The following is a 24072-nucleotide window of genomic DNA, read 5'->3' on the forward strand; positions in this document are numbered from 1 at the left end:
CTAGAACCAACAAAATAAAAATACAAAATAAAAATAAAAAAGGAGAAAGATTTTACACTTGGGGAGTACACACACAGTACTAGCTACTTAAGGAGCCCATGCTAAATTATCAAGTAGAATACCATACAACATTAGAAGCACAAATATTGTGTATTTTTTTCATTTTTTTAGTTATTTTTTTTGTTATTTTTTTTAAACAATTGACACTTCACGTCAATCGTTGTAAATTGAATGTTGTATGGATTTTCAAAACTAGAGAAACTAAAAGAAATCGAAACAAAAAGGATTTGGTGGCCCTGGTTACATTTCCGCAAACCCACTTCTAATGTTGAAGGTCAATTTAGTCGCTCGATGAAAATTTGGCAAAAGGTCGGAAGGGAATGTAAATCACTGCAGTGTAGAAAAGTATGCGAGCGTTCTTCGACAACCTTTTTGGTATCGTTGGTTTCAGAGTAGTGATTCGAGGGAGTCTGGTGCACTTCAGTGCAAGAGATCTGGGCCCAACAGTCCAAGTGACCCTACTAGCTTCTCCATGTCTTCCTCAACAGCAAAATAATTAAACAAACAAGCAAACAGACAATCAAAATAAGCTATCACCGCTACATTAGCACGGCCCTTTTCCCGCCCGACCACTGGTTCGGTCCAAGTCCAACATGAGCGCCCGGTGTGGGGTCAGGTCTTGGCACAGGTGTTGCAGTGGCTTGAGCAGATGTCGTAAGAGCAACGTTATTCCGGAACGGTTTCTAGCGTAAGATCGGGGAAGGAGAAGAGTGTGGGGTCAGGTCTTGGCACAGGTGTTGCAGTGGCTTGAGCAGATGTCGTAAGAGCAACATTATTCCGGAACGGTTTCTAGCGTAAGATCGGGGAAGGAGAAGAGTTCACGGACCTGACAGCGCGTGCCAAATCACAGCTCTGAGGGTGTTCAAGTACGTATTTTCAAATTCAGCACCATGGGTGGTGAGACAGGACTCCTACCCAATGTCCAAGTTTTTTTGAACCCAATAAAACGAAGAGCTTCTTCCCCCCCATTGCTGTGAAGGGAGCCATGCAGCAGAAACCACCAAAAGAAGACTCAACTTTTCTCTGAGGGAGTGACTGAGTGCAAGGAAAGCGTCCCGACCGGGGCGAACGGGGATTTCCGTCAGCGCTTCGCCAGTCCACCGAGACTTCCCGACCGAATTCCATCTCAGGACGATCTAGGCCGAGCAATGCGCACCTCTGTGTCATGTTTGTGTTCGTGGAAAACCTTGATTCTGTTCGTTGGAGAACAACTGCTGAAGGCCATTTCAGTTCGTTGGTGAGTGACTCTGCTCCAGGTCATAGCCGGCGATCTGAGGAACAGTAGAACCAGAAGAATCGGGAGGCACAATAATCTTGAGCATTGGTGAGGGGACACAATGTTGACGAGGTTTTACATTGTCTTTGCAAACTTCTTCCACTCGGAGGGCTTCGGAGGAATCCATCACGGCGTACGTCGAGCGTTTAAAAGTTACAATGTATCATGTACAAATGGATTAACCTGCTTCTACCAAGGTCAAAACAAAGGCAGAGACAATTCCAACCAAGAAGCTTCTTCTTCTTCAGGGCTTCGGAGGAATCCACCACTGCGTACATCCAACGTATACATAAAAGTTACAATGTATCATGTACAAATGGATTTACCTGCTTCTACCAAGGTCAAAACAAAGGCAGAGACAATTCCAACCATTGGAAAGAGCATGTTTATTTAGCAACAATAAGACAGGCCGCCTTCCGTGAAATGCTTATCAAAAGATTTCTCAGCTTAGTCACCAAGTTGTTTACCATCGATAACCACTATTACAATATTATTTAAAAAAAATTCACGTGCTGTAAACTAAAGCAACATCCTGTCTTTCTACAGAGTGAAACCTGCATAGTGCACCAATAAGAGTAATCTTTCTTGTATATAGCAAACACATATCTACACAAACCATTGGAAAGGTGTAAATGCTTGTTTGAATGCTCTTGAGTATATACTGTAGCCATTTTAGAAGGATTCAAAGCGAGTTATCCATTGAGATCGAACTGTGTTTGATGAATCCGCGGTATAAAGATAGTGGCATAAGATCCATCTCTCGATAAATAATAGTTTACAATATAAAAATCATTGCTCGTAACTTGAATGTAACAGGGAATGATCTTTGATTCTCTATACAATTTTAGAAACATGATTTAGCAGCTTTGCATCCAAAATTATTGAATCATCAACAATATGCAGACAATAAAAACAATCAATCAATCAAAGAATGGATGTAATAGCTAGCTTAGTCTTTTTTTTTCAGGATATTTTCAGCATCTCAAGGTATGGGTGATTCAAAAAAAAACAAAAGCAAACTAAAAGACCACGCAAATTGTTCAGAAACAGAAAGCTACAATATTTCCCTTTGAAAAAGCAATATGATGCTAAATAAATGCAAAATATATTAAATGTGGTATAAATAATGAATTATATTTACTTTTTGTGAACTGGTATTTTTTTGTTTTCGATGCATATATCTGTGTTTTTGAAGGCAGAAATAATTATAAAATAATCACAATTAATTCTTACGTGACAGCCCATTATGAATGTTAATATCGAATCACACTATGAAGCAAAACAAACACACATATACAAATGTGTGCGTGTTTATACATGTGTATGTGTTCTTTAAATATCTTTCTTTATATAAAAAAAAAAGAAAGAAAAGAAAGAAAGATAAAATACTGGCTTTTTCTTTTCCTTAACTGTTTGAATGCCACAGAGTCCCCTGGTTAAAACACTAAACTGCACAGCTCACAACATCATGTTGAATGTGAGAGCTTGCGACAGCACACTACGATAACTACCAAACGCTCTCAAAACAGCACGCCGTCGACGGAAGGACAACATGCATTTCCATCTCCGTATGCTCATTGTCACTCGCCATCAAGCTTATTTTACAGGACAATCATTACCATTTTGAGCTAATGCCACTCTGAGAAGCTTTGAGCTGTAGATGGCACAAGAAAAGCCGGTCTTTGTCGCCATAACAAATGGCTTTGCTGTCTTTTGAGAATGGATGGGTTCTTAAAGACGAAAATAAAAAAAACTTTAAAAAAAAACATAGTCCAATTGATTCCCCATGGCAAATGGAACTGCCTTACAGTACAGTGATATTTATATATTATTATTTATTTTTTCTGAGCTACTTTTTCAAATAACTCCGATTTCCCCCAGTAAGTAAAAAAATTACGTTAAAAAATCCACGACAACGATACCCATCTCTGGCCAGAGAGAATGTGTCAACACTGTACATCGACCTGAAGAAAAATCCAAAGCAGAATTTGTATTTTTCCATAGGAAATGTCTACTGAAGGCAAACGAAGGTTGTGACGTCAGAGTCCTCACCACGAATGTCTGTCTCCGCTCAAGACCTCTCTGTCACACTGCCCTGGTCAAGATGGCAAAAGTCAAGTACACACCGCAGCATTCAAACGAGGTCGGTTTAGCAGCAAATATGAGGGGGAACGCTTTTTTGTTTTTTTCTTTTTGTCTAGACAAAGTGCTTTTGCTTTCTTACATGTAATATAGAACTTACTATACATTTATAGATATATAATATACTATATATATTTTCTATATATCTTCTAAAAAAAGAAGTTACAACACATAATGGACGGTATACAGAATCTTTACTATGCTACTAAAAGCAAAGAAAAATAGCTTTACAAAACTCTTAGTTTAGATTGTAAAGGAAACAATATTCTCCCTTATTTGATCAAAATGATATTTGAGAAACAACCTTCTCCACAAGCTTCAGCATCAAGAATAAAGTCACTTTTAAAAGGCCTTTAGCAAGCAGAAGGAACAAATTCGCAGCAGCTTGAGATTGTGGAGAAAACGGTCTAGGTCACAACTCAAATAAGAACTTGTATTTTCCATAATGAAAATGAAGCCTAATTTTAGGACTATTTAAGTTTTTATTACATTATTTTCATCACAGTAATGCACATTTCCTCTTCAATTCTCATTGAAGTCATTCTCATTTATGTCACGTAATCGTAAAGTACAATTGTAAGTATACATCATGGTAATGCGGTTTTGAATGGTTTGAACTACGGTATTGAGAATTTGAGCGTAAAGTGCATTTTTTATAGGCTTCGTTTTATGCAAAATATAATTTATAATTTTTTCTTCTTTTCGATTTCTGGGGTTAAAAACAACCTGGACTTTTTTATTGTGAGATTGTTACAGCCGATGATGTATATATATAAGTTATACATAAGATTGTGTTAAATACAGACAATCTATCGTTAAACAATTTGCAAAGGATCATCCGAATTCCCTTAGCAAGATAAGTGCTTTCGAAAACATTTCCGAATTTTCCGAGATATCTGTGGGTAGCACAGAAAGGAAATATAAAGGCAATCTCTACAAAAATATACGCAATTAAATTTTTCGTTCAACAATACTCAAGAGTAAGAAGTCAAGCATAGAAATGTTTCATGCCGAGTAACATAGCATCTTAATGTGTGCACGGATTAATGCGTATTCAAACTCTAAACAAGACAATGACTTGTATAATTTTTGTATATGCACTCTCCTCTCCAACTATAGGAAGAATAGCAAACCTTTTGGTTTTGTGATAATATCTTCTATGGGCAAAATAGAAGCATCTCCATTAACTTTATAGCTCGTCTTTTAAATACGCAACAAAACTTCGGTGGAGGGAAACCGAATGGCGGTACAAATATATATGAGAACCAAAGGAACAGTACAAAATTCGATGAGGATGCAAATGAACGCTTCTTTCTGCAGAGAATTGGACCCAAGCAAATTTCACAGTTCATTAGAAATCCCTGACCCTACCATTTTTCCTACATTCAATACGGTGTCAGGTAAGCTGTGCAAATTCCTTACTTAGACTGGCTAGTTGCCATTTTAAGTTGCATGTGTCTTTGGTACAAAAAACAAAACAAACAAAATATAGTGTGCAAATATCATTTTTTGTTGTTTTTTTATATGTGAATATTTCTTATATTACGACACCCCCACCCCCCCATCCCCTCTTAAACGAAGTACCGAAAAAAGTACATTTGCCAGAGCCATCTTATGATACAAAGCACAGACTCTGTGGCATATATCTATATTCTCCATGTTCCTATGTACATTCAGAGTATCTTTAAAGAGCTTCGACTTCTTGCTTTCTGCAAAATGGTCCATTTGCACTCTCTATTGAGTTTTATTTTTCCTCAACTCCGCAATTGCAAGGCACAATGAATCTTACATGTATAAAGTACAAATATAAACAAAACCCAGTCTGGGATTCAGCTTTTTAAGCCTCTTTCGCTGAGAATTTGCAAAACAACATCAAAGGTGATTTGACGTGAGGGCACTTCAACCAAAGTGTAGAAAGGAAAAGATTTCACCAGTGGATAATAATCAATCGATCTGCCTATTTACAATAAGGGATTTAACTGACCATCTGCTCAAGTCAAAGAAAGAAGAAGAAAAAAAAACTCTCACACACTCTCTCTCTCTTACCAACCTGAGACGATCGCAAATCTGTGGGAAAGGGCCTTTGAGGCCCGCTTACTCACATGCTACTCTCTTGAAACATCCCTGTTCTACATATATACACCGAACATCACTAACTTTGCGTTAAACATCGGTATTTGTGTTCCTTCTCAATTGATCGCCAAGCAATTGGTTCGAACAGGAATTCTCCTGGACACTTATGCCCTCAGTTGAGAGATTAGTAAGTCTATAAAGTAGGCCTAACAAGGGTGAAATCGTACACGCCGTGTTCAAAAACTCGGAAAGTCTGCATTTACACCTTTTTGACCACTAAACCTGCTCAATTGATCGCCAAACAATTGGTTCGAACAGGAATTCTCCTGGACACTTATGCCCTCAGTTGAGAGATTAGTAAGTGTATAAAGTAGGCCTAACAAGGGTGAAATCGTACACGCCGTGTTCAAAAACTCGGAAAGTCTGCATTTACACCTTTTTGACCACTAAATCAAAGGATCTAATGCCTTCGCAGTTTCTCTGCAGAGTGTGCCTCTGTTTCCCAAAACTCTCAATGGGCATTTGACAGATTTAGCTGGACGCAAGAGGAAAATGGCTACAGCAAGAACTGGTGCTCATTGTTTAGCTCTTTTCTCTCTCTTTTTCTCATTTGGTGGAGGTATCTCATATATTGGCTTTTAATATTTGCAACATGGCAGCCTGTTGATCGATACCAGCCACATGCACACATGGTAGGAAACGGACTACTGAGTGCAAAGGTTAACTACTAGTTTCATTTCCACTGGTGCGCACAAGGTGAATATACACATACGTATGCACGGACAAGCGGGTATCGTATGCGTGTATTCACTTTAAATGTGAGGATGCGTCTCCAAGTGAAATGGGCATGCAGAGTGTTGGGCCGTTACAGTGTGGGACAAGAATGGCGTGGATGGCTCCGAGGTGCCAGTCGGCGTGACTCTACACCTTCGACGTGGGCACACGCAACCCCACCAGCCCTCCGGTGGGATCTCCTTTCCCAGTGCTCTCCAGGATCTGATTCACAAAGTCTGAAGTCTGGCCGGCCACTGGTGGCTGCACTGTATAAACAAAAGAGAACGTATTAAGAAAACCATGCAAGTAATTAGTGCTGTTAAACGATTAATCGCGATTAATCGCATCCTAAGTAAAAGTTTTTGTTTACATAATATATGTTTGTGTACTGTGTATATTTTTTTATGTAAATGTAAATGCACATACATACAGTATATATTTTGAAAATATTTACATGTATATATTTATATTAATAGAATTAATATTCTTTATAAATATATTTAATATATAAACATAACATTTTTCTTAAATATGTACATGCATGTGTGTGCATTTATATATACATAATAGATATACACAGTGCACAGACATATATTATGTGAACAAATAGTTTTATTTTGGATGCGATTAATCGTGATTAATCGTTTGACAGCACTACAAGTAATACAATAAAACTGATAGAATTTCCATTAAAGTACAAAAATGTTGCCACATTGGTCATGTGTATACGTTTTTAGACCAGGAACTAAGACTGCATAGAGTAGCACAGTAGCCTGCCTTGATCGTAAAGGAATAGTTCATCAAAAAAGTGAAAATTCCCACATAAATACTGTGGCAAACCTGCATGACTTTATTCCTTTGAAGAATGGAGAAATGCTGAAGAATATACAGGCCACACTTTTCAGTTTAGTGAATGTGACTGGAGATCTGGGCTGTCATGTTCCAAAATGACAAAGAAGCACCAATAAAGCAACATCTTACTCCAAAGGTTGTTCCAAAATTTGAATGGTTCTTTTTGTCGTTTATATGAAGAATTGCTGTCAGGAAATTACTTTAAAAATCACTCGTTTCTTGTGTTCTATGAAAAAGTGTTGTGGGTGAATAAATTACAGAATTTTCATTTTGGGGTGAACTAGCCCTTTAAATGACTTTGAATTCAGTTGAGGGTTACTGAATTAAATTGTCTACACAATTTACAAAATCAAGTAATAGGACAGACAAGATTACTGGGCTGTTTACGTCCCAGTCTTGTGGGAAAACCTGGCTGAGATCATGAGCTTCCAACATGTTGAAAAAACATTCAAAAATATCATCTTATGTTCTTTTAAAGTTGTTTTCGTAGCTTATATAACAGTAGGATGAGGTTATGTCATGTGGTGATGCGCTGATTGTGATGTGCTAACAAAAATTTCTACAGAAAACAGTTTCAATACAACAGAGGTCACAGCACGGAGCGAAGCAATGCGAAGGCTCTTAAAATTCTTGAAGACACAAGGATAGCAGCTGCTGGAGAAGATGCAGCAGCTTGATCACGATTGTAAAGCAAGTAGATTTCTTGCAACTCAGCTTGCTATTAGTGGTGTGTTTGAGGAGAAACTTGCTCGTACAAGATCACACATAATTTGCATTTGCAATGTTAATTCTAAAAGCACTTTTACAAGTGTAGAACATTTTCTTACCTAAGGTATCCTCAATGAGTTTATCCAGCTTCTCTGTCATGCTTGTTCCTTTGTCATGCGAGATATCCTGTACTCTGCTGACGATCTCTTCTTTGATTGCATTGATCACAAACAGCAAACGATCTGAAAAAGAAGATATTCATATCTTGGTCTCATTCTTGGCATATTTGCATCGGTTATGAGTATGTGCAAAAACTTAACTGATCTAAACACTAGTCTTTCAAAGATAAGTAAAGTAGTTACACTCAGTCTGGTCAAGACAGAGACATTCTACAATACACAATCTCAAGCACTTCCTTTAATATTTAATTTCCATGTCTAAACAATGTACCATATTCAGTTCCAAGGCCCCATAACTTGACTTTGTTGGCTTCATACTGCGCTTTCTTTTTCAGCCTGCAGGCCCTAAGGAAGAAAAAACACACAAAGAAGAATCAAGTAGAGTATTTTGCTAAAAAAGTCATTTTGGCGCACTGTATTTCAGCATTTTAAATCACTAACAGCACACAATGTAGTTTAACTAGTCTAACTATAAAGGTACTACTTTATAGGATTTTAAGTTTAAGGGAAAACGTTGGGATGTGAGCTTTAAGAAATTAAAGCAGTAGTAGTTCAAGCAATAAGCAATATGGCTTTACCTGGATGCAAGCTTGTTCTTCTCCTTTCGAGACCGAGGCCGAGCGGTTAGGGGTAACTCACTAACCGGCGTCAGGTCACTAATGACTTTATTGAGTTTCCGGAGTTCATTGCCAATCTGAAGCAGCTTTCGAGGGTTTGGAGTAAGATCTTCCACATCCGTCCGCCGTGACTTCTTCATTGTGTATTTTCCTAAACAAGTCAGACAAACATTAATGTTAAATATATCAGGCTTAAAGGAAGATTTTAAAATAGCTAGTAAAAGCTACTTCTGTCCATATGAATTTTCTACATTTCATAAAAGCGTTAAATCTTGTTATCTGCTGGAATCATAATCTGTAACGTAAGCTGAACATCCCCTTCTTTGTTCATAGATTTTATATATAATGGACAGTGAATGTCTCACCATGGTGCAGGCCATTCTTTTGGTACATGTTGCTGGGAAGCGTGTCTCTGTCCCATTCGGAGGGTTTCAGCATGCGCTCCTGTTTGGATGGGATGAGCTGCTCGCTATACTCCCAAAAGTATCGACGCTTTCCCCTCTTCCTGGAAATTCCAGCCGTCAGGCCTTTGACATCATCACCCATATCAGTGTCACATCCTGTTTAAAAGATAGGATGGTAATGAGGCGATGAAAGAAATGAACAATGATCTTTTCCTAGCCTGCATTTAAAAAAAAACACTAAACCATAATAATCTCGTAAATGCACAATCATAATTCTCAGTTCAACCATAACAAGTCACAAGGGCTCTTTCAAGATATTAGTAGCGTCCCATTTTCAAATCAGGGCAGTTTTCATTAGGGATGCACACAATATTAAATACGAGTTCTGATACTTCTGTTTTGGTATTTGCTGTTATGTATACTAGTATTTCAGTAACGCTATCATTTTCAAGTACAGTCCAGTGAGACTGATGATTATTATTTTCATCAAATATTAACTTAAACAGCAAATACAGGAGACTATAGCAGCATAACGCAATAAGTAAAATTGCAATGTTTACAAACAACTTTTGCAACACTTCCATTTCCTTTAGATCAACCTAAAAAAAAAAAATTTGCAGGCTTCTTGACAAGCTGACTAGCGAACAAAACATTGCAAGACAAAAAAATGTCCAGTGAGTGGCATTTCTAATTCTTGTTTTTGACAGGTGGGTCTCTTCAGTTTCCAACAGGATGGGTGGAGGAGGACACACTTAGAGTTTGACACAAATTATCATACTTCAAAGATCCCTATCTAAATGTTTTCTGTCATCTTAACTGCCGTCACTAGGTCTGCACTATTTGACAAATTCAAACCTGAAATTGCAAGCTGCTGCAATTAATCATATGCACTAGTCAAAAGAGTTTTACAAAAGTAAAATATGCATAATGCAATTTAATAAATAAATAAATACACATTTACTTCGCTATCTAAATGGGGACATTCCATAGACATCAAATATTATAAACGGAAACTTAAACATGCTTGCATGATGCACAAGAACCAATGAAGTTTACTCTTAAACAATCGAGCAAGTACGGTTAAAATTCAGATTACCATTTTCGATGTGCTCTATGTATGTGAGTTGATCAATGTTTATATGTGAATGAAAGCCTAAATTAAATCTGGTCATCTTATAAAGCGATCCTGTCTCTTCAAAAGATTTGGATTAAATCACACAATCTGTATGCATTACTTTTGCAATGTCTTTTTAAAATGTTTAATAAAATGGAGTGGAATGGACTTTTAATGGATAGATAGAAATCTCTGAGGTTTAATTTAAAATATCTTAATGAAACACATGAATCAAAATGGTTTTGGAAAAACATGAATTTTCATTTCTGGATGAACCATCCCTTTAAAGGGAAGAATGCAGGTAACCAAGTTTATGGTCCCCATTGTCTAAAATGTCTAAAATTATTAGCTCCATAATGCCACTCCAAATAAAAAAATCACGAAGAGATTCACGCCTTTAAGAACCTATACATGAATTTGCTTTTGGGTGGCATCACAATAACTGATTGTAATTTATGTCATTTTTATGTATAACCAAGTATTGGATAAGATCATCTGTTACTTTCACTTCCCCTTGGTTATCTGCACACAACCTTACAATGCACTTTCCAAATGCCTAAGTCCTAAAATGAACTGGATTTCCCAATGCTACTCGAGAGCAATGACATTCTAGGAGAATTAATGCTATATATATTCTCTCTTCCTGCTCACTCAGTTGTAGGCCTATTTGTGCTAAATGTACTGTGCACTCGCTTGGTGGCATTGAATTTTGTACCTCCGAAAGTCTGAATATACAGCACAGCATGTATTGATAGAAGTATCATTATCAATGCATCCCTAGTTTTTATGCATTTGGCTACAACAGCATCAACAAAAACATAATTTCGCACCTGGCTCTGAGAATGCATCACTAACGTAGTCGTCTTTGTCGCCCTCATAGTCCTCATCATCCTCCTCCTCCTCCTCCTCCTCTTCCTCTTCCTCTTCATTCTCCGAGAGCTCATGTTCACTGCCAAACCCTTCATCATGGTCTTCATCATCTAGATCCAATCCCTCTGCCTCCTCCTCTTCTTCCTCTTCTTCCTCCTCTTCTTCCTCCTCTTCCATGTCAGCAGTCGCCTTCCCTGCCAGCTTGGCCCTGGTTAAGAATAACGAGTAGTTGTGCTCTTCCTCCTTCTTTTTGTCAGCGGCAGACGTGTCGGATCCAAGGGCACTCACGGTGAGCAAGGTTTCACTGCCGGCAGCTGCAGGGAAGTGCAGTTTGTGTGGCACCGTCCTCAGGGTCCCTATTTCTGGACCAGGACAAGTCGGTACCTCTCGTTTAGGAGTCTCCACTCTCTTTTCGCAGTTAATGGAGGATGCCGTGTTAGCAGCGACGACGGCTGGGTCCTCGCTGACCTGCGAAGCTGACGACTCATGCTCCTGGATAAGAGGAGAGGCAGAAACGCTAATTTGGGTGGAGCTCTCTACTATAGGCTTTCGTGGTACGCTGATGCGAACCTTGGCTTTGCGCACGTAATCCATGTTGTCCAGAAGTGCGGGCGAGGCTTTGCTAGAGCCCTGAAGCTGGGCCTTGGCCATTGTGTCAGTGCTGGAGGGAACAGGCCAGGTAGCTTTCTGGGATCCCTCTGGGAAGTCCGGCAGAGGGTTGCGACTCGATGAGGCGCTGGTTGCAGAGCTGCTGAGTTTGTTGGTCTTCTTGGCCACGGTGGGAGGTGGAAACAAAAGCTGCTTTTGACCCACCAGCAAGTCCGGATGGTAAAGAGTGTCACAAACTGGCTGCGAGTCCTCACTGTTGAGCTGGGCCAGGGTCGGTGTCCGACCTATCACCTCCTCGTCTTGGTAAGGGCTGGAAAAGTCATCAAGGCCCAAGAAATCAACTTCCTTGGTGCCCCAGATATCACAACTGGTGAGGCGAGTGTATTTAGTCAAGTCCTCCCAGTATGTGTCCCACTGCTCAAAGTTTGAGCAATAAGCAGGGTCGTTGTCTACCAGCTCAGGTAGATGATCCATGCAGTCCAAGTCTTTGCAGTCTCCGACTGTGAAAATATCTCCTCTAGGGCTCTGGCGACAAGTCATGTCCCGATCCTGCAAACATTCAAAAACGTAACTCAACTTTGTACCCATTGTCATTAACATAACCCTGCGTAATCTTGTACCACCTTTTACACTGTCTAGACTTTACCTTGAGTTTGTAATTAATTCTGGGTTGTCAGGTTTCAAGATTTCACATAGCTCATTTGTAAGCCCTGTGTTAACGTTCTTATTTGCATATTTACGAGGTTAGTAACTTTAATTGGACAAGTACAGTATGCAGCCTGGTTTAATGACTGCTTGTCCATTTGTGGAAATGTTGCCACAACTACTTTTGGCTATCTTCTGAAACACTATGCAAAAACAATACTGTCAGTTTGTCACTTTACACATGACCCAATGTGTAATCATTGAATTAAATGAACTAAATGTAATAAAATGCTCAGAGTTTGGGGCCCATTATAGGGAGTCTCAGCAAACGTCCAAGTGGGCCCCAAGATGACTTGTGTGATTTCTAGACCTGGAAAAGTCATGCAAATTAATAATTTAAAACACCATGGCCAATTTCATAAAGAATATACATTTTTCTAATTATGATCAGCTCCAAAATATGTTATCAGGCAGAAATTGTGCATAATTTACATGGCCACATTTCATAGTCATTCCCTCGTTTTAGATAAAGTGTGGTCACCATTTCATTCCCTCATTTTAATTTAGTGAAATTTAGCTACAATTTAACTAAAACAAAGAAACAAATTAGTTAAACATATCTTGTTTTGTAGTGTGAAAAGCCTCTAGGTATGAATAAAACCTGAAAGAGTATTACTGTGTGTATGAACTCACCAGTTCATACATGAAATCTGGGTCAGAACTGTTAGCCAACATGTCTGTGCTGGTCAGTGCCTGGTCAGTAAAAGAGCAGTTTTGATAGGCATCCCCAAAGGGAGTATCCATTCCGCTAATGCTGGGCTGTAAGATGAAAGTAAGAAAAGCATCCCATGACAACTATTTCAAAATACCTCAACGGGCACCCAAATTTGAAAGACAGGGCCCATACCAGAGGCATTGCAGAGCACAGATCTTCAGTTCCTTGACGGAAACTTTTCTGCCACCTCCCCTGTCTCAGTCGCCCTATCTTTTCGTCAATCTCTGGAGGAAATTTGATTTTAAGCATAAAAAAAAAAAGAGTTCTTGTTTTCAATATGGAGGCTTTAGCAGCACATTTAAGTGTGGCTGAGTTGTCCTCCTCACTTGACTGTTGTCTGTGGAAAGAAAACAGAACAGGAGAGCAGTTAGCTAGCACAAATGTTACAATAACACACACTATCTGCACAAACATCGGTGCACAAAACAGGACACTCGGCCTGCGCAGTCCGGTAAAGCAAGTCTATAAACAAAATGTCACTTACAAGCTGTGAACTGGCACAGCCTATGAAACACAGAGGAAACTGCTGTCAAAAACAACTGTGTGCTGACATTAGAACAGCCACAGACAGGTTCGTCTCATAGACATCAATGCTTTTTTGCATCTGCAAACATCCGCAGAAAGACTGGGGTTTTCCTAAAAAGGTCCAGCTATGGTCGAAAAAGTTAGGGAGGTTGCCTGAGATCCATGGAGGAACAGAAGGAAGCCCTAAATCGTGTTGGGCGGCAATAGTGCAAGAGCATCGAACACTAGGGCTATTTTTAAAACAACATCAGTGGAACCCTTTCCCCTCGACAGACAGACAGCCAGCCAGCGAGACCCGAAATGTTGGACACTCTTTGCATAACAAATCAACAGAAATACGTCGGAGCATGTGAGGTTTGTGCTGGCCAGCTTCAGCGCTGAGCAAAACAATCCTGTCTGTCTTGTGCCTGATGACATAATTTCCTCCTGGTGCACCGACAGCGAGTCAAATAAGCATCTTATCACCCTTTGGCTTTGTGCACGGCAGGGTTTGCATACAGCCCACAGAACCAGAGTGAGAAAAAAACACACTGAAAAACATTTCCCTTCAGCGCTCCACTATTCTACTGCTTACTCACCAATAGCCTACAAAAAAGATCTCGATTTTTAAACTCTGCAAAGACAATGTGAGTGGTGCAAAACTTTGACTGGTTGTTAGGGCGTTCTGGTTGGGTTTCAGCACATTGCTAAGAGGTATCTAGGGTGTTTTGGGTGGTTTCTAAGGAGTTGCTAGGGTAGTTACTTACTGGCCAAGCCTCTTCAACAAGCCACACAATTTGAAGTATCATTATTTTCGCTAACCCAAAAGAAGAGTTCACAATTAAAGCAATGTACAGCGACAAAGTGACCTGTAGTCATTCATTTTCAATGAGAGCTCCCAGTTTCCGACAACATGAGCGACATTAACCACTGACAACAGGATGTGGGAGTTTAACTTTTAAATTTAAATTCATGCAAATGAACACCAACTCTTTGGAACAAATAGTACCAAATGGAGTAAAGTCAGAGTAAGAGTTTGATTCAAGCATTCATAACTATTGTTCATATGAGATTACACACCGCTGTAATTTAAATACAAAAGCTTTCTCTTCATAATGCAAATTTTGAGCAAAAAGAAAACGGTCCTTGCATCTGAAAATACGTACTTTCCAAATATAAACAGTATGGGAATTAATTAGTACGCCTAGATTCATATGGTGCGTTCAAGTCAAGTAAAAATGATTGTATTTATGAGCTAAACACATATAAATGCCATCACAATGTCGTAATTCCAAGTGGGAAACTTGTATTTTCACATTCATACTATAAAGAACATACGTTTTTAATGGTTATGGCGTTCATCGCCACAAAGTACCTTGTTCTATGCTAAGCTAGTAGGCAAACAGAAAGCACAAAGAACAGAAAACGTTTAGCCTTTTAGCGTGACACTTAAAAGACATTAACATAGTTTCATGATCACCAATTAATACTAATTGGGCACCTAACTGAATACTCATAAAACCCACTGTCTTTGTCAGTGGAATATTGTGTTACAGTGAAGATGTATTTTTGTAGTTCAAACCAGAAGTTAGCATTACCCTTGTTTCCTCCACCAAAACCCAACAGGATTTTTCCATTGGCTTTTAGATTATTGCATAAAATAAGCTCTGTGACCAACAAAAGTTTATGATTCTTAAAGCTGGAATACACTACATGACTTTTGCCCAGATTTACAGTCTGGACAAGTCGACGCTGGTTGTCAAAAGTCAGAGCAAGTCTGCAGATTTGAATAGACAAGATTTCATAGAACATTGCATAGTGTATCACGGCCATAGTGTATCATCGTGTAGTGCAGGGCTGCCCAAACTCGGTCCTGGAGGGCCGGTGTCCTGCAGAGTTTAGCTCCAACTTGCCTCAACACACCTGCCTTTAAGTTTCTAGTATGCCTAGTAAGAGCTTGATTAGCTGGTTCAGGTGTGTTTAATTGGGGTTGGAGCTAAACTCTTCAGGACACCGGCCCTCCAGGACCGAGTTTGGGCAGCCCTGGTGTAGTGCATTCCAGCCTTTACACGTTGTGTTATTCATGCTAATCATCACAACTGAACACAACAACTTTTATGAATATTAAAGCCTAAATGCAATCGTCAAACATACGAAAGTTAAACGTAGGATATAAACGAACTACACCACAGTCACATGACTTCAACTTCACCAACATTGAACCTCAGACAACTCTTTAATACTGTAATTTAAAAAAACTAGGAGCACCATTACACACAATAAGTCTGAAAAATGTGAACTAGTAATTAGATGAGTTTACTGTTTGACTTTTAATGTCCCAGACCTCTGTAGTCCCGTTTAGCTTTTTCAAGACAAATCAATACTTATAACACTTAAACTTAAACTATTAACAAAACGCCGTTTTGTTTATGTTGCAGAATAAAACACAAAAATATCTCGAGTTTGTGTTAGAGACATTATTTCAGGCATTTACCAAAAAAACAATTAAAAAAACCTATTGAATTCAGGACAATGAAACCATAGGTAGTAAATTTCTAACTTATTTCTGGGGTTGAACATCATCAAAACATCATCCCAGAAGCTCTTTATAGCTTTGGGGTAGAAGAAGGATAGGATTCTGTGGGGGAATCGAATCTTTGGATTGGTGTATTCCAGGAATACGAATGTAGGAACGTAAACACAGCAAAAGGTACAGTGAACTGACAGGTTCCAGCGACAAACCTGTGAACAGTGTGGACATAAGTATGAGCAATAATACTACTGATTTGCATCGAGCACTCCTACAACAACCAACATGTAGGCTACATCGGTCAAAACTGGGGCTGGGCTGTTAATGGACATTATGGGGCAATTCTGTCTGGAATTGTGATCAGACATCTGTATTTGGAAACTGAAATGAGGAAGAGGCACAGGCTGTATGAGCAATGCAGCCAAAATATATATCCACCTGTTGTGATAACTCTTATCGCTATAAGGAGGGCAATGTGGAGGAACGTCTACCCAGCAGACCTACATTCACAGTACAGTATCACTGAAGAGATCAGGATTTACACGTTATTTACCAATATTAATTTTGATATGCTAGCCTACAAAGGACAAATAGCAACACGTTTGATGATGTGAAAATACAGAAGGACAGATGGAGCCGAGAGAAAGAGAAACAGAGCAGCTGATACTGATTATCTTGTGTAGTAAACAAGCATTGTTCTCATGAATACAAGTCCCTGAGCGGCTGAAATGAAAGGTCTCTCAATAGGATCTGGGAATAACAGACTATAGATCAGAGGAAACATGAGACCACTGCTTTTGAAATGATGGTTTTGCACTGTATACCCTTACTGGAAAATGCCATTTCAAAATGGCAACTGATGGAGTATTAGGTTAGCCAATCAAATCCCAGTTTGATTTGGCAAAGTTTCACCTCAGTGGGGAATATCACAAAATCAAAAAAATGTAATTAGCATTGATTTGGTTAAAAAAAAAAAGAGGATGATTTCCATTACTGTAATATATATATGTATATACACAATTATATAATGCACACTATCGTTCCTAAGTTTGGGGTCGTTAAAGGGATAATTCACCCAAAAATTTAAATTACCCCACAACTGACTTACCCTCCTCAAGCCATCCTTGGTGTATATGACTTTCTTCTTTCAGACGAATACAATCAAGAGTTATATTAAATAATTGCCAGGCTATTCCATGCTTTATAATGGGAGTGGATGGTAGCCCAAAATTTGAAGTCCAAAAAATAGCACCCATCCATTATAAAAGAAGTCCACACGGCTCCGGGGGGTTAATAAAGGCCTTCTGAAGCGACGCGATGCGTTTGTGTAAGAAAAATATCCATATTTACAACTTTATAAACCTTAATCTCCAGCTTCTGCTAACTGTCGTACGCACGTTCACGAGAGAGTGGAGTCCAGCGGATGACGTAGGCGTAGCGTAAACTCCTACAATCAAGAGTTAAAAAAAAAATGTACTGAAAAAAATAAATAATTTCATTTTATTAAAAAAAAATATCCTGGCTCTTCCAAGCTTTATAATGGCAGTGAATGGGGGGCAAGATTTTTAAGCCCAAAAAAGTGCATCCATCCATCATAAAAAGTACTCCACACGGCTAAAGGCCTCCTGAAGCAAAGTGATGCACTTTTTTGGGCTTCAAAATCTCAACCCCTTTTCACTGCCATCATAAAGCTTGGAAGAGCCAGGATATTTTTTGGGCTTTTATCATTGACCTCAGATATGTGACCCTGCCTGTGAAAACCCAGCTAAAGTCTTTTTTTTTGTGTGTGATTTACTGTTTTCTACATAAAATCATTCTTCGTAAAGATGTAGAACATTCTGTGAAAACATAATCTTTATATCTTTAATATTGACTGAGTAAGGCCATGTCAAAGATTGAAATCATAGTGAAATTAATGGTTGAAATCAAACTTTGATGTTTGTTACCTCATAATTAGATGTTGAGACTTTAGCCTGGATTTCACAGAGAGGGTCACATATTATAAAACACACCTGTAAAGTAAACCATAATGGATCACATAATACATAATGGATGATATATGAGCCTATCCATGTACTTGTAGTGTCTCTTGATTTCAAAATCAACCCTTTTGAGTAGAGATGCACCGATCAATCGGCCAGGGATCGGAATCGGCCGATTTTCCTCATGATCGGCCCGGATCAGTGACCGGCCGATCAGTCCCACTTCTTTCCGATTTCGAGCCGATCCGTTTTGTTACCAGTGGGCAGCGGCACAGGCAATAACGTCAGCCGCGCATTCTCGCTCTCTTGTCTCTGACGACCCCTTCTCTCTCACACACACGTCTCATTCGCTCCGGATAAATAGTGCTTGTATTGCGCATTATTTTAGTCATTCCCGCAGGTTTCACGCTTACACCAAAAGCGCACACACCACCACTGATCTATATTACCAAAATGAGTGGCTAACTGCGCTAAAACGGTCAAATACATACAAAATTATGTCAAAATGACCCGTCTTGCCGAGTATCCAGTTAAACACAGTCAGTTTTGGAACGTTAAATAGTTGCGAAAGAGAACGCATGTTTTGTAACAGAATATTGGGTCCGTGGATAAACTCTTAAAAGGGACCGCAGTCCAATATACCTGCTGCTGTCTGTCATGTTAATCCAAGAACAAAAGACAAAGAAAATCACTTTCTGCTCTTGGCTCCATACGTTTTATAACTTTAATGGTAAGCATTAATCTGTATTTAATTTTTACAATGAAGACTACAGAAATTAAAATCAAATGTAAAATAACACTGAATGTGTTATTTTACATTTGATTACTTTAATTTCTGTAGTATTTCTTACCTGAATAAAAACTTACTTAACCTGAAAAACTTAGTTTCATAGCTCTCTTTATTCTATTGCATTTATTTGTGCTGTCGTTTGCAATTTTTGTATTTGTTCTTATTTTATTAATGACTTTTTACTTGTTTTTTTTATGAAAATAAAACTTTGCGTTGAAGAAAAGTAGATTTTTGTTTGTATATGCTGTCAATTATAGTTCTTAGAAAGAAAATAAATCGGAATCGGCAAAAATCGTTATCGGCAGATCACACTAACAAAAAATTGGAAATCGGAATCAGCCAAGAAAATTGCAATCGGTGCATCTCTACTTTTGAGGGATTAATTGCACTAAGTGTCGTGACATACTTCCAATTTAAAATAATGTGGGTCACTTGTTTCGGGTCAAGTATGTTTATAATCTACTGCGGTCACCTAGTTCCTGAAAAGCCAAACACAGTGGCTTGTAAACATACAGTTCAAACAAAGCATAGGACACATCACTGTGGGTCAAAGTAGACTAGTAAAGAATGTATTACCAGTGCTCTTTGAGTGAAACAACTACACTTCAAACTAGTATAATTGATCATTTAGCAATATTATTTTAAAAAAATCTAATAATTTTTAAAGCTTTGGTTTATAAATGCCTCTTGAATTCAGCTGGTTGTATGCTCTTGGCAACCACATTGTGGTCAGCACAAACCATATTTTCCCTCACTGCAAGTGAACCTGTATTTAATGTAGTCCGGTTTGTTCTTTCATTTGCCATGTTCCCGTCTTTTAGGAAGACAAGGGCACGTCACGCAACCTGTTCGGTATTTGCCTAATTTGTCTAGTTTCTACCAAGCAAGAGATGAATAATTTGACTGCTTTTTATTGAAAGACACAGGCAACACTTTCTCCTCCCATTTAAAGTTAATTTATTTTGCTTTTCTAACCAGCTGGGAACCACTGATCTAACACATTGAATAAAATATGAAGAAAATCACCTTTACATTTTTACCCAAAAATGTAGCCATAAAATTTTTTTCATCTTTGGAATCTTTCATCCATTGAAAGTAATCAATACGAATCGAGCCGTTTAATTTAATCCATGATCGCTTTATATGATGAACAGATTTCATTTATTTTCTTCTCATATAAACATTGATCAATGCACATACAGCACATTAAACATGGTAAAACAGAACGCTGTGCATTATGTGCAAAAACCAATAAGGTTTATTCTTCTGCGTCATGCACACACATTTGAGATAAATCACATTAACTGAAAATCATAAAAATAATCGAATAATACATGTAAGGTAAGGTGCATTGAATGCTTTTAGCAGAAATGCAGTAGTTGTACTAAACAGAACACGGGAGTAGTTGTGAAATGTTTGAAACTACCAAAGAGGTTTTAAATGAAAGTAATCAATATTAAAAATAAAGTATATTTTATCTGCAATATTCAGATTTTGTCCATATAAAAGTTTTGCATGTTCATAAAACTAAAACTTAACTTTGCCATACTAGTTTTTGAAGTGTGCACTTACAGGCCGCCGCTTTGCTATGCACAAGCTGAAGAATCTTAAGCGTAGGCGTGCTGTGATCAAATTGGTGGCCTTTGCGCTAACGCTATAGAAACACTGTGGCTAATACACAGGAAGTATGACAAGAGACAATCTAGAGCTTATTACAATTCATATTTAACTTAGACTGTTTAGACATGTCTTATTAGCGCCAAGGTCTGTCTGCACCTTAAAAGGACAGTCTGAGTTAATTACAAACAAGCTTGCATTTTGCAGTCCAGCCTTCGAATGCACAGACTTACTCTGCAAATGTCAGAAGTCTCTGCTCGCTGAGATGGCAACAGCACTCCTTACACAGAAGCAAACGCCTTGCTCTCAGTCTTGCACTCAAGGACGACTGAAGCACTTTGAAAAACAACTGAAATGGTACATATTTTAAGCAAAATGCTCCTTGCGTTATTATTTTCTGGTTGACTAATGAACAAGTTTTGTGCATTGAATGGCTTTCTCGAAGTAAATGTTACAGGTAACGACTCAACATGGAGTTTATGGCAACATGTTAATATCAACTATGTTAAAGGGGTCATATGATGCGATTTAAATTTTTCCTTTCTCTTTGGAGTGTTACAAGCTCTTGGTGCATAAAGAAGATCTGTAAAGTTGCAAAGACTAAAGTTTCAAATCCAAAGAGATATTCTTTATAGAAGTTAAGAGTCAGCCACGCCTACCTAATACACCAAATAATGTTCTTTTTAGTAGCATCATATGACCCCTTTAATGTGAAAAATGCTGAAATTGCTTTTGATCATCTGATCACTTGTTTCAGAAAACACTGTTCAAATACTGCCTAAAAAGTGCAATGAATGTGAATGTTTCTTGTTTTGATATTTTTCCAAACATTTCTCTGTTCTTACTAAATTAATTTTATGAAATAGTTGTGAGCAAAAGAAACATAAGAGCAAAGTAAAATATATACATTTTAAATGTGTGTGGATGTGGATATGTAACGTATACAGGGCCGTTTGAAAATTGAGAAATTAAGTTGATTTTATTTCTATCCTTTTTTTCCTCACTCCCGTTTTTCTACATTATTTATATATTTAAAAAGAATAAAGCAGTCAGTAGTAATGAAGCTTAACTATTTTTATTTATTTTAATTATTTCTCGTGTAATTATTATATATCACTAATTTTCTAATAAAGTTCAGTACTATTTTCATCAACTGACAAGCTTTCATCAAATTTTTAATTTTCATGTTATTATTGATTTTTTTTCTTCATCTGTTTAATCGGTATCAGCAATATACTCTACTGGTTGATCTCTAATACAGACATTATGAACTCTTGTTGTATGGAAAGATTTTTTTAGAAATGTCTTCTATGTTCCAAAGCAAAAACAGCATACAGGTTTAAAAAAAAAAAATATGAGGGTGATAATTAATAAATAAAAGTTAAAAAAAATTAGGCATCTGAGAGGTTCAAGGCTGGGTAAAACACATAATTGCTCACTTATTCAAATTAGGATGAACCTTTACAAAAGAAACAAAATACAGGCTGCATTTCATTATGAACTCTTGTTGTATGGAAAGATTTTTTTAGAAATGTCTTCTTTTATGTTCCAAAGCAAAAACAGCATACAGGTTTAAAAAAAAAAAAATATGAGGGTGATAATTAATAAATAAAAGTAAAAAAAAATTAGGCATCTGAGAGGTTCAAGGCTGGGTAAAACACATAATTGCTCACTTATTCAAATTAGGATGAACCTTTACAAAAGAAACAAAATACAGGCTGCATTTCAGGGTTGACTGTTCGACTTTTAGCACTTTAATATTTCATGACAAGGAAAGTAAAATCCAGCCATAATACATGTGCACAGGCCTCTGAATTAAGTCCCAACCAAACCGTTTGTCACTCAAAATTGCGCACTTTTTTGTCTATTCATCAGACTTCACATGCGTTTGTAATAATAAACTGCAAATATAACCTTGCAGATGTAATGCCATCTGTCCTATAGATGACCACCCCCGCAATGTTTACATGAAGACAGAATGACCTAAGTTACTAAACAGCTCACATTTCTACACTTCTGAGACCTCGCCGATTAGACACAACTGCATGAAACAAATACAATGAATGGCACTTAAACGCTTAGCGTAATTTGCGCGTTATAGCCAATATCATATTATATTCTGACCTACTAACACTTCACAAGACCCTGAACTCACCATGCCCCCTTCAAAAACAAATAGCGTCAACCTAACCCGTCGCGATTCTGGGCTAACGCCCACGTAGTAGCGTTTTCTGATTGGCTGCATGCACATTTATAGCCCGCCTCCGCAACCAAACGATTGCACCTACTCGATGTCAATCAAGCACAATCGTAGCGCTTGGTTGAGCTGACAAGCAACAAACAATATTGCAGGCCGCCCTCATGTTACGTAAACAGATGTAATGCAAAGCATTATCTCCTCATAAACTTTTAGTTTACACACAAACACTACATTTTGAAGTTTTTACAACGCAGCTGGCAAATGAACATCATTTCGCGATAAAACGACTCGTTCTAACGGATAACAAATTGCGTTTTAAAGCTTTTGAGCTTCTTTTGATGCACAATCTAAACAGTTTAAAATCGTTTCGGATAGTTATCTATGTGCCAAAGGCTGTCCGCAGAGACTATCGTGTTTCCATTTCACTTTGCATCGTGCTGATGGGGGCGTGTACCCTTTACAGACTTAGTGGGGTTAATTCTAGTAAGGCATCGTCAAATCATCTGAATACAAAGAAAAAAAAAGTTTACAAATCACTGATCACCTCATATATGTATCAGATCACCTTAGTGTAACATATTTCTGATAAGCAGATATACACAACTTTCAAACAATGGTCTGAAATGTCGCTGAATGCTGTAAATTCATGACTAGGCTTTCCAAGTTCATCCGGGGGTTTCATAAAACCAACGATATCCAGCCTAATCATTTATGTCCAGTAAAAAAAAGGATAGTTTCTCTTAGAACAATAGTTTTCGATTCTGAGAACCTATACTTAATACACTTGATTTAGATCATCAGCTTGTTAATAAAGGACCTGGGTGTGTCAACTGGAGATGTCCAAAAGGTGCAGTGACGGGGACCAAGCAATGTTCTATAAGTTCTCGAGTAATTGAAAGCTAACAAGCAACATCTCCTGCCCTTACTCAGCACCAATGACTAGCCAGCTAAGCAACCACGGGGAAAAAAATATATTGCTCTAAAAGGACAAACGGGCACCTCAAGCTGCAAAAACACTCAGCATATCGCTGTATCAGCGAGGGAAACAGCCGAGAACAGGTCAGGGTTTAAAGAGGAACTAGAGCGCTGCTTTCACACTATGGCCTCCGTGTCCCTCCCCTCTGCTAGCGAGAGTTAGCCAGAGAGCTAACTCCAAGAGACAGTGTTTTTATCATCCTTAAACAACTATGCTCACACACTTCACAGCGTTGTCATGGTCAGAAAGATGACTCACCGTTAAGCTACCCATATACTAGTACAAAAAAGGTTGTAATTCCAATTTGATCCGTCTTTAGGAAAACTTAATGTCATTTCTTCTCAATCCACGCCGTCTTCCTCTGGTTTGTTTTGT

At 38.2% G+C, this 24072-nt stretch overlaps 1 protein-coding gene across 2 annotated transcripts; it reads right to left on the minus strand.

Annotated features, from left to right (window-relative positions):
- Nucleotides 1-1835: 1835 nt before the first annotated feature.
- LOC107661729 (CREB3 regulatory factor-like) lies at nucleotides 1836-24072 on the minus strand. Of its 2 annotated transcripts, none has more exons than XM_016451480.1 (10): nucleotides 23956-24072; nucleotides 13231-13435; nucleotides 13017-13142; nucleotides 11030-12227; nucleotides 9047-9241; nucleotides 8643-8832; nucleotides 8336-8409; nucleotides 8005-8127; nucleotides 5987-6591; nucleotides 1836-5816 (listed from the first exon to the last, which is right to left on the minus strand). In XM_016451480.1, exons 2-9 carry the CDS (start codon nucleotides 13345-13347, stop codon nucleotides 6473-6475), a joined length of 2142 nt encoding a protein of 713 aa, XP_016306966.1. In that variant the 5' UTR covers nucleotides 13348-13435; nucleotides 23956-24072; the 3' UTR covers nucleotides 1836-5816; nucleotides 5987-6472. The 2 variants fall into 2 exon arrangements, with proteins under 2 accessions (XP_016306966.1, XP_016306967.1); XM_016451481.1 differs by having other exon boundaries at nucleotides 1836-5663; nucleotides 5834-6591.

This window comes from Sinocyclocheilus anshuiensis, unplaced genomic scaffold (assembly GCF_001515605.1).
Source record: "Sinocyclocheilus anshuiensis isolate Anshui unplaced genomic scaffold, SAMN03320099.WGS_v1.1 scaffold207, whole genome shotgun sequence".
NCBI classification, from domain to species: Eukaryota; Metazoa; Chordata; class Actinopteri; order Cypriniformes; family Cyprinidae; genus Sinocyclocheilus; species Sinocyclocheilus anshuiensis.

Bases quoted from the DNA above. Each gene is read 5' to 3' on its own strand.
- LOC107661729 (XM_016451480.1), bottom strand. From the start codon at position 13,347: ATGCTTAAAATCAAATTTCCTCCAGAGATTGACGAAAAGATAGGGCGA. The intron at 12,228-13,016 runs GTGAGTTCATAC...GAATGTTTGCAG, and splicing joins CAGATTTCATGTATGAACTG to GATCGGGACATGACTTGTCG. The intron at 8,128-8,335 runs GTACATTGTTTA...CTTCTTTTTCAG, and splicing joins GGGCCTTGGAACTGAATATG to ATCGTTTGCTGTTTGTGATC.